This window comes from Puccinia triticina, chromosome 14A (genome assembly GCF_026914185.1).
Source record: "Puccinia triticina chromosome 14A, complete sequence".
Classification (NCBI taxonomy): Eukaryota; Fungi; Basidiomycota; class Pucciniomycetes; order Pucciniales; family Pucciniaceae; genus Puccinia; species Puccinia triticina.
This window is the reverse complement of record NC_070571.1, coordinates 4,124,352-4,134,494: the sequence shown is the minus strand read 5'-3', so window position 1 is coordinate 4,134,494 and position 10,143 is coordinate 4,124,352. Positions and strand designations below refer to the sequence as shown.

General features: G+C 46.6%; 2 protein-coding genes across 2 annotated transcripts; both read right to left on the bottom strand.

Annotated features, from left to right (window-relative positions):
• Nucleotides 1-997: 997 nt before the first annotated feature.
• PtA15_14A386 (uncharacterized protein) lies at nt 998-1,799 on the bottom strand (the record flags this gene model as incomplete). Its single annotated transcript, XM_053163096.1, has 5 exons — nt 998-1,060; nt 1,131-1,277; nt 1,342-1,404; nt 1,489-1,510; nt 1,579-1,799. The coding sequence occupies 5 exons, from the start codon at nt 1,797-1,799 to the stop codon at nt 998-1,000; spliced, it is 516 nt and encodes a 171-aa protein (XP_053027057.1).
• A 2,318-nt stretch (nt 1,800-4,117) lies between these two features.
• On the bottom strand, nt 4,118-5,399 carry PtA15_14A385 (uncharacterized protein; the record flags this gene model as incomplete). The annotated part of the gene is made up of 3 exons (XM_053163095.1): nt 4,118-4,970; nt 5,150-5,234; nt 5,321-5,399. 3 exons carry the CDS (start codon nt 5,397-5,399, stop codon nt 4,118-4,120), a joined length of 1,017 nt encoding a protein of 338 aa, XP_053027056.1.
• Between the last annotated feature and the right edge of the window lie 4,744 nt (nt 5,400-10,143).

The window sequence follows — 10,143 nt, the reverse complement described above, 5'->3', positions numbered from 1 at the left end:
CACGATGACTGTGTGTCCTCATGAGCCCCAGTGGCGCCAATGTGGCGCCTGCACTGCTGGTGCGCCGGCTGAGCGCCCCGAGCGGGGAGCGAGCTTAACTAAGCCTCTCCGAGCAGGCGCGGAGCGTCTCCAGGGTGCTCGCGAGGGACTGGTGTTAAGTTCGAGCGGGGAGGGGTGGCAAGAGGCCGAGCAGACGGCCGGGAGTGAATACGAGGCCCCAAGCCTCCTGGATCCTCCTGCATCTCTCCGCCCCGAGGAGCAGCAGCGCATACAGCGTGGATGCACTGCCTACGTAAATCCTCCGCTCCTGAGCAAAAAAAGTAAACGACGCATACAGGTATGGTATGGTGCCCCACCTGTACCTGTCAAGCCGAGCCCAGAGGCCGGCGAGGGACCAAATACTTGCAGGAGGCATATGCGATATGCACGTGGCTGTGATCTGGACATGCGGGGCTAGTCAGCATGACATATCTTTTGTGCTGAGCTTCGGCTTGGTTTCCAGGCGTCAGGAGGAGACGGAGACGCTGGGGCAAGCTTGTTGACGATCGGGCGCATATATATATATGCCGATGCCGCCGGACAGTTGTGGGACACAAGGTTGTGGAGGCAGTGCAGTCAAGTCACTATCGGTGCGATTGGGCAACTTTGTCATGCTGGATGGTGTGGCATTGTCACTGCGAGTAATCAGAACAAGACATTTCATAGAATGGAAGCGGCAAGAACTCTGGACAAAGGCATGGCAGAAAAGATAATCCAAACAACGGCGAACAGCACATGGTAATATATATAGATATACGGTTCCCACTTTTGTTTTCATGGTGAGAGGAAGGAGGAAAGGAAAAAATACAGGACCGTTATGAAGGGAGAGCCAGGAAAGACGGGAACGCAATGGAATTAGGCATAACAGAAAAGGCAAAAAATGGACCGAAGTGGCAAACAAAGAAGAAGACAAAGAAAGATCAAGATGGGATATCAGAGGGGAAGGGAGACAGCCGGATCACGATTTCATCGCTGCTGCTTTGACTTTCTTTGTCGTAGAGCTTGTCTTCTTGCCAGTAGACTGTAGTAAGTAAAGAGTGCCAATTAGTACCGATCAGACGTGCTGGGGATGAGTGGAAAGGAGAACTTACTGCCTTAGCGGCGGCGACTTTCTTTGTGGGGGCGGTGGGGACCTTCTTGGTTACCTTCTTGGCAGCGGCTGGGGCCTTTACTTTCTCGGCGGCGGGCTTCTTAGCGACGGGCTTGCTGGCAGGCTTGGCGGCTTTGGGGGCTGGTTTCTGCGAGACGGAAGCGGAGTCAACAACGGCACCAGTGGGAGCTGCAGGATGAGGATGGACTTACGGGCTCTTTGACTTCCGAGACGGGTTTGACGGGTTTGGCTAGTTTGACCTTGCCGCTGGCGCCCTTGGGCAGAGCGAAAACACCTTTCTCGGCCCCTCAAGCAATGGCTTTGTTCAGACGAGCAATGTTGGCCGGGGTGTCAAGAACCTTGAAGCGGAAAGCGAGATATCTGCGAACGTGGAGTAATGGGGTCAAAAAACATGTAAAGATCGCGGCGGGGGCAGAAAATTGGCTTACTTCTTGTTGGCTGGTTGACTGACGCCACCCCGGACGTTTTCCTTGTCGTTCTTGATTGCATCCTTGATCATGTCCTCCATGGTAAATTTGATTTCGGTGGGTGCGGCCTGCAGACGAAGATCGAAGTTGGTCAGATGTGCAATGCTTGGACTCTGCCCTGCTGTGTTGCGAATGAAATGCGCGAGGCGAGCGGAGTGGGTGGCGCGGCATGTAGCAACCATCGTGGCAAACCTTTGTAGTAGGGGCAGCCCGCTGCCTTGGAGCATAGTGACTGGTACAGCCAGTACTCAACCCTCCATGGTACACACAACATACAGTATGGAGGGCGACGCCACCGCCACGCTGCTGCCTCGCGACTGCCCGCACAGTTCTTGTAGACATACATACCCAAAAACTCAAGGTGGGTGAGTTGGTTGGGGTATATAAACCTGGGGTTTGGATTTTTCTAACCCCAGGACGTTCTCTGCCACTGCACTTCCAGCTGGCAGCTTGTCCTCAACCCCTCCGCTGTTGCACTTGCGCAGTTTGAGGGTTAATTCTCGATGACCCCCCTTTGCAATTGCCTTAAATGCGGCGGGCTGGGGGTTATCTGCCCAATACTTGCAACCTCTCTAGAAGAGGATGGGTATTGGTTCTGGTGTTGTTGTTTGACTTCCTTTTTTTTCTTGTTATTATTTTGTAGGGGAAACCCTTGATCTTTGTTTTTGTGATTGTCTGTCTTTAATAAACTTAGATAGTGTCATATGCAATTTTGAACACCATAAATACTATGGTGCACATGACAAGTTGATGACTAATGACAAGATTCACAACTGACACATGCTTAGATCCAAGAATCACAAACATGTCACTACCCTACTCTAACACAAACCATCTGTGAAAATTTTTCACAGATGGTTTGAAATCTCATGCACACTTCCTGTATAAAATCCTGCATAAGCATTAGGGGGGCTCACGTTAGCCTGATTTTGGCTGCTGGTCACAGATGGTTTCAAATCTCATGCACCCTTCCTGCATAAACTTAAAAAAAATACTGCATAAGCATTCCCTTCAGCAAGGCCTTTACAGGGGAGGTCTTGCTGAGAACTCTATTTATTTTCTAGAATATCCTTGCATAGACCTGCATGAGCAGACATCAATTTTTAGCAAGGTTTTTAGACTGATTTTGAAATCAGGCTAACGTGAACCCCCCTATTCCCTTCAGCAAGGTGTTGAAACTCTGTCTTCTGTTTCCTACTTGCTCCAAAATCCCATACATATATAATTTTCTCCCTCTTGATGATACACAACATTATAGCCTGTTTGCATCTCAGTTATGTATGTCTGACCAACGTCTTGTACTTGTAGTCATGAACCCTGACATTATCGGCTTATCAACTCTCCGAGTGTAACTTGTCTTCTTGGGTGTGATTTTATTCATTATGGTGCTGTTTTTTATTCATAACCTCATTTTCTCTCAACCACAGTTTGACCTCATGTACATAGTTTACTTATACTGTGCTAGTTACATGTGAATCAAATCATCGGTTCCCTCCCTCTTTTTCCGCCATTGAGCTGATCCAGTGAGAAAACCTCCTCTCACTGTCCTGCATATCCTTACTGCATCTCCGCCTCCTTTTTGGGGTTCTCCGGTCGAAAATTCAACACAAGGCCTTGCGGAAAACTCTATTTCTTTCCCAGAATATCCTTGCATTGACCTGCGTGAGCAGCCATCCAATTTTTGGAAAGGTTTGTGATTTTGAAATCAGGCTAAAGTGAATCACCCTAATGTACGTTAAAACCACGACAGCAACACCGTCAACTCTGTCTCCGGGAGAGTCCGGCTCTGTCCGGCTATGGACAAACGTCGCCAACAAAAACCCGCCCAGCGAGAGTTGATCTTCCGGCTTCGTGCCCACGTCTGTCAGAGACGCCACTAGACAGGCTACATCTGGATTCACTCCCTCTGGTCGGCTCGAACTGGAAGTGAATAATGACAACCGATGCGCCAGTTGATGGATAGCTAACTCAAGTACTATCTGCAAAAAAACGGAGAGCAAAAATCATGAATCAGTTCATTTGCTTTGTAACACTTAGAAAAAGTTGAACTCTCGAATGGAAGATGATTGTCAGTTTTTTACCCAGTGCTGTGTAGACCAAGAAGATGTATTTGAAAGGGATAGTCGCCTTGAAATTCGACGTAGAGCCCAGCGCACGGTCTGTGGTGCTAAACGGAGCATTTGTCACAAGGAAACATGATCACATTGTTGGCTTCCTCATCTGCAAACAGAAAGAAACCTTAGCGGGTCAAAGGGCGGTGAAAGGGCTTTGAAAGAAGCAGAAGAAGAGTGGCTGTCTTCGCCACAGACGCAGCGGGTGATGCTAGTATCACATCTTCCGGGATGAGTTCGTGCTGCTGAGGAGAATTGGGCAGTTTCTATCTGGCAGGTTGTTTGTTTCAACTTAGCCAGGGATCGATGTTTTGATAAGTTGTATTTAACAATGTTTATGTATGGTGTTCATGAAGGATAACACTTATGGCTGAAGGACAAAGAAGAATTCATAATAAAAACGTTGTTCTGCGAAGGGAGTAGGCAGCGTGGATAGCATTTTGGGAAGCTGTAGAAAACAAACTGTGCCAAGTGGCAAACCAAGATTTGTCATAATTTTGTGAAGACAGCTCGTTTATGTCAGGGAATATAAAAGGAGCTATATGATGTTCCGCAAGATATACATAACGTTGAAAACGGTCTGATAGGTCTCCGATGATGTCAATGAGAGATGAACTGATACTTTCTGGTGAACGTGCATCAGCTGATTTCAAAATCTTTACCAGCCATTCACAACCATATCTCATGAATCTTGCTGCTTGATCTAAGAATTCCAGTTGTCCAGAAGACATCTCTGTAAATAATGGTACCAGTTTCTTTTTCATTCCCTCCCTTGCTAGTTTGTCAAAGAATAGTTTTGATAGTCGCATGATTGGTATAACTGATCTAAAAAGCTGCTCGGCTGGCCGACTCATCGGTCTTTCCGAGTCTGGAGAGGACAGGTGGAAGTAGTAATTCGTTAATGAGCTGCGCATCTCGTCATGGGGCCAAAACTCCCGAATAAAGTCGAATTCAGATCCTTCCATCCATTTGATGGTTTCATCGATCGATTCGTTTAGAAGAACGGCGGAACTGCGTATGTAGTGCCATCTGACCGTCTTTTGGAGCTTGAGGCCTTCAATCAAACTACGGGAGGAAAGGAAATAGACAGACACCATAATCTCCAATTTTCCGATAGCCCGAGCCATGCCGTGCAGTCTGTAACATTTGAACTCTTGGAAGTGCCGATCGGTGGTTTGGGTTGGCTCGGGTACGGTTCCGGGAATAATATCATCAACCGCACGACTGATTTCGTCCAAAGTCCTATGTACGTGTGGTTGGACTTCAAGAATGAGTTGTAGTTTTGGGTGCGGTTCTTTCAGCAAGTCACCCGGTTATCCAGAGCTAGCGAGAAGCTTTGAAATTGCTGCTTCAGGTGAGGTAGAAGAATCGAGTGCAGGTGAGCGTAGATATTTCTCTTCGAACGCAGTCTGGCGATAGACATATCCGTTGGGATATCCCTAGGAATTATACTTGGCCAGTGAAGCGAGTGCGCCACAAGACGGTCGAAGCCTTGAATAACCAGATCTAGCGTTGTGGTACGCAGTCAGTCAATTTTTGATGTTCAATTTGAGACCGTCGGTTTGATGGAAGGACCTTATGCGGATACATACCTGCTTGATGGTGATCAAGCTGCTGGATTTCTAGGGTAGGGTCCGGCGTATCAACGAGCTGATCGGTTGGGTCGGGCATTATCACGCAGGTCTTGGCTGCTTCGTGTGTCAGCCTGCGTGATGCCAAGGACAATAATCCTTCTAGCTACACGAGCTGCAAAGTGAAATACTAGAGTTTTAAGGACTCTGGGGATGATATCCAAGGCTTTGGAGAGGTTGTGTGGCGTAAAAAAATAGAGAAATAGTAGTAGTTAATTATGTTAATAAAATTAATATAATTAAAATAAGAGGGGCCTGCAAGCAGGGGTGGTTTAGATCCCTCTAAGGTATCGTGCAAAAGCAGAAGATTTAGGTACCTGTTAGTACTGGGGCCTGCAAGCAGGGGTGGTTTAGATCCCAGCAAGAATGAAGCGGAGAATCTCAAGAGAAAGGGGTTAAACTTACTAGAATTAAGCCCTTAAAGTCTTGAGGTTCTTCAGGGGAGAATCTGAGCAGATTCAGACGAAGGAATTGAGCTAAAGTCAGCAACTAAGGATCTTACCAGGCAGAGAACAGGTGTTGAGCACGTGTTGGAAGCGGGTAATGATCAGAGTAGGTGTAATAGCATGAGGGAGGGTCTTTGGAGCGCACAGAGGGCCCTTTAAATAGTCATGAAAGCCCTCAGGGAGCGCTCAGGGAGCCATATAGCTGCTGGCCAACTTGTGGGCGTAATTCTGGCTCAATTTGGCGGTTGGCCAACTTGTGGGCGTGATTTTAGACCAATTTGGCAACACTACAGGAGGACTATTCCTTTTTGGGGCGTGCAAATGGCTGCAAAAGTAATATTTGGCCGTATCAGGACTAGTCTAAAACACTTCTAACTAGTAGGGGTTGTTACGTGTGTCCTATCTTCTAGATTGGGCCACTTATGATGCTCCTGTATCATAATTAGTCTGAAACACATGGTAATTGTTTCAGGCTAATTTACAGGTTACATAATAGTAATTACTGTTTGGGACATGCAGACTGTCACGTGTGGCCAATTGTTCTGCTTTGGTCTACATAATGACATCACATGTACCAATTGGTTGGTACTTCTTATCTTTGTGCGTCAAGAATGTTTTATTTACATCATTACATATGTAATGGAACATTCTAGGCGCTCATGGGACTCAGAAGGTGTCATATCTTCATAGTATGGCGTGATCACGGCCTTTTTGGGTGTCTGTGGCGCTTACAAGCATATGTACATGAGCATATAAGCATGAGCGCTACCTTATCCGTGGTAACTGGGTATATTTTCATGTGTAATTTACACAGGGAAGGAGTAAGAGTTTAGGGTACGTTGCAGTGAGGTACCCTAGTTTATTTTAGGCGTGGATTAGGAATCTGAAGTAATATTCTACAATTTACATATGTAAGAGTGCGTAATAATGTCTCTTTCATAGGTAATATTTATACTTTTTATAGTGTTACATATGTAGGAGATTAGTAATAATGTCTCTAACATATGTAACAATTTTATTATTTTTCTGTGATATTATGTCACGGTGGCTCTGACATAGTAGCCAGCTGACATCGTGAGTCTTCGGCGGTCAACGAAAATGACTACTCTGGCGAGCTGCCGCTCTCGGACCTGGAATGATGAGAGAGAACACATGATCCATGTGATGAAAACAAGAACAACGAGCCAAAGAACTAACGACACAAGGAGAACCAGAGACGTGTCAACCGAGAAAGAGTGTGTGAATGTGAAAATGAAAACTGGCGGTGTCAAACATATTGTCTTTTTACTAAAGCTTGGAGCGATTTTCGGGAAGGTTTGACAAAACCATCGAATGTGAGTTTTAGGTTTGGCTTTTTGTTCTCGCCTCCAAACCCATGATCCTGACCAGAGTGATGATCATCGGCCACAGCTGCCACAGCAGACCCTTCATGCCTGCTGTACCTCGATGGGATGGTCCGGATCAATGGTCAACAGACGGGCAGTCACCTCCATCCCCCCCAATTTCGGCCTTTCCAAGCACCCACCCTCCAATACCGAATTTGAGCTCGCGAATGTCACGATTTGGACTCGATCTCTTAGGCAGGGAGAATCCTCCTCCGGGCTATTTTAGCGCTAGCAAATACCAGCGCATTCACATGTCTGGAGAACCGTCGAATGACCTACCGGTGAGGCTGCGATTATGAACTATCATGGCTTTCTATTGATAGCCTGCTGATTTTCTTTGCTTGGTTTATTATCTGCACATGCAGCCGCAGGTTATTGTCGTGGACACCAGCTTCAGATTACTTTGCCCCAAAGAATCGAGTCAATACAAGCCTCAGTGGACGTTGGTCAACTCCGCTGACTCCGGTGGAAACTTTGATGTTATGATCACTGCCGGACGACTCGCCATTGCCGACTTTCAAAACACCATCGCGGAAGCATGTAACGAGCGTTACGATGGAGCCGGCACCCTCATCCAAAATGCGCTCAAAAAAGGCTCTCCGCGCCTTTGTTGGAACCTTTCAATGCACGGGAAAACTGCTCCCGAGTTTGCCAAATCGAAGAAGTACACTATCAATACTGCGGATTCGTTCAACCATTGGATGAATGCCGTCGTTGAGCTCGGGAAAGATCGAACCATGGCCTCCTTGGCCATTCTAATGGTCAACCCAAATACCGACGGCAAGAGTGCGAAAGCAGTCGTTGACGTCAAGAAGCATATCTTGACTGTCGAGGCTGCCCAGAAGGCTTCGTCAAGTCATCCGGCCCCAGATCACCCATCCGACATGATCACGGCCGATCGATTCAACCCAATCAACGTCCACATGAATCAGATCTATGCCACTCACCCGCCGAACAGCAAATACCACAAGAAGCTCCCGGTTTTTGTCCATCAAACCGATCCAAATCGATTCATACCCCTGACTGCAGGGGTGGTCCAAAAGTGGGCCCAATGCCTGGTGAGTGCAATCATTCTTGGTTATTTTGTATTGCATATTGACCTTGATCACCTGTATTGCAACAAAGGCCGACGTGGTCGCTAGTGTCTTGCTCTACTCGCCTCCGGCCAACTTGAAGTACGAGACGGTCTCTTCCAAGAGACAAAAGCAAATCCACACGTCCCAACCTCGCATTCAAAGCCCATCTGGGCAATCTGAAGATTCTGAAGTCCTCATCCCGGATCCTCAATTAATAGTCGACTACATCGACTTCTTAAAAATTCTTCCAACCAAACGCAATGAAGTCATCGCAATTCTTGAGAAGAACGATATCACCCATCCAAACATTCTTAACTCAAAGAGAATTTCGGACGAGCGGATGAGCAAATGGGGTTTGAGCGATGGACTCATTGCTCAGTTAAGGGACAATGTTACCAAGTTTGAGAAGCACTTGGCTTCTCAATAGCCAGCTTCTCTTCTTATTCATCTAGCACAGATTTTATCCATAAGCTTAAAACAATCCCTTGTCTCGTATTGCTCAGATCAAAATCATCTTGTAATCATCGGGCTGATAGCTTTTTACCTCTCAACAACCCGCTTTATTACCACTCACATTACGACCAGCTTTATTACCACTCAAATTACAACCAGCTTTATTACCACCAAAAATCGAACAATGTTCAGTGTACTACAGTTTTATCTTGCCAATATGAAGGACTTTCATAGGATGTAAAATGAATCCTTTTATTTACCAGTAAAAAAATATTACCCATCAGGAGGCTTTTGGACAAGGGTGATGGAGGAGGAGGATAATATGGAGTGCAATTTGCCAACAAGCCGTGAGTGGGGGGCGGGCACATCCTGAGGGGGCAGCTGTTTGCGGCAGCTGATCTGGATCCGCAAGTTGTTGATGCAGGAGGAGCTGTCGGAGCTGTCGGAGGTCAGGCTGCAGCTGCTGCTGCTGTTGCTTTGCAAATGACCTGCGTCGCCAAGTTTGGACAGCGCCGAGTCAAAAAAAAAAAAAATCTTATTTTCATTGGGGAGAGTTTGCAAAAATCCAAACCTGCCCCCGGTGCTTTGTGTAAGGTTAAAAGATGGTCAACAAGCTGTTTTTATTGATTGAAAAGCACAAACTTTCTTAGTAAACTACATGCATACTGGGTAAAATAAAGTGAGCTATTTTGTAGATGATTTCAGGCTAAGACTGGCTATCTTTAACATACTGATGCCATCGATGAGATATGAAATCGGGGAATAAATGCAAAAAATAGATATCAGTTGTCTGGAACACAATAGCCACAATGCTTAAAAGCATTGAAAGCCATCTCTGCTGTCAAAACCTCGGCAGCGATGCGACGGACTGTGGCTTCAGGGTTGGGAGAAAAATTGAGCTCTTGAGATGCCCATAATTTTTGTTTGATTGCTGCAAAGCCGAGTTCGATCGGGTTTAGCTCGGGACAGTAGGGCGGAAGGTAGAGAACTCGTACACCCGCCGCATCGCAAAGCTCTTCGACACAATCACCTCGATGGATCGCTGTGTTATTGCAGACAAGCACCGAGTTTGAATCGGGATATCAATTCATTTGGGGAAGCTGTGAAATCAATCATCAGCTAAAAATACAAAAAGAGTGTAATATCAACACTCACCAAGTCAAATTCCAGGAAGTGCTCAAACTTCCGACCGGTGTAAGTATCCGAGGTCATCGTGATGGCTATGAGGCCCTCAATCGATATTGCTGGCAGCAGACTCAACCGTTCGGGGTTTTGATTGATGATGTGGCGCTCCGAGGGGGTCCCGATAGCGGACCTCGCAAACGATCGAAGTAGCTCACTGTCACAGAATGAGCTCTCGTCTGCAGGAGACAAGACTTAAGTCTGATGAATCATAAACAAGCAAAAACAAAAACTCACCGGTA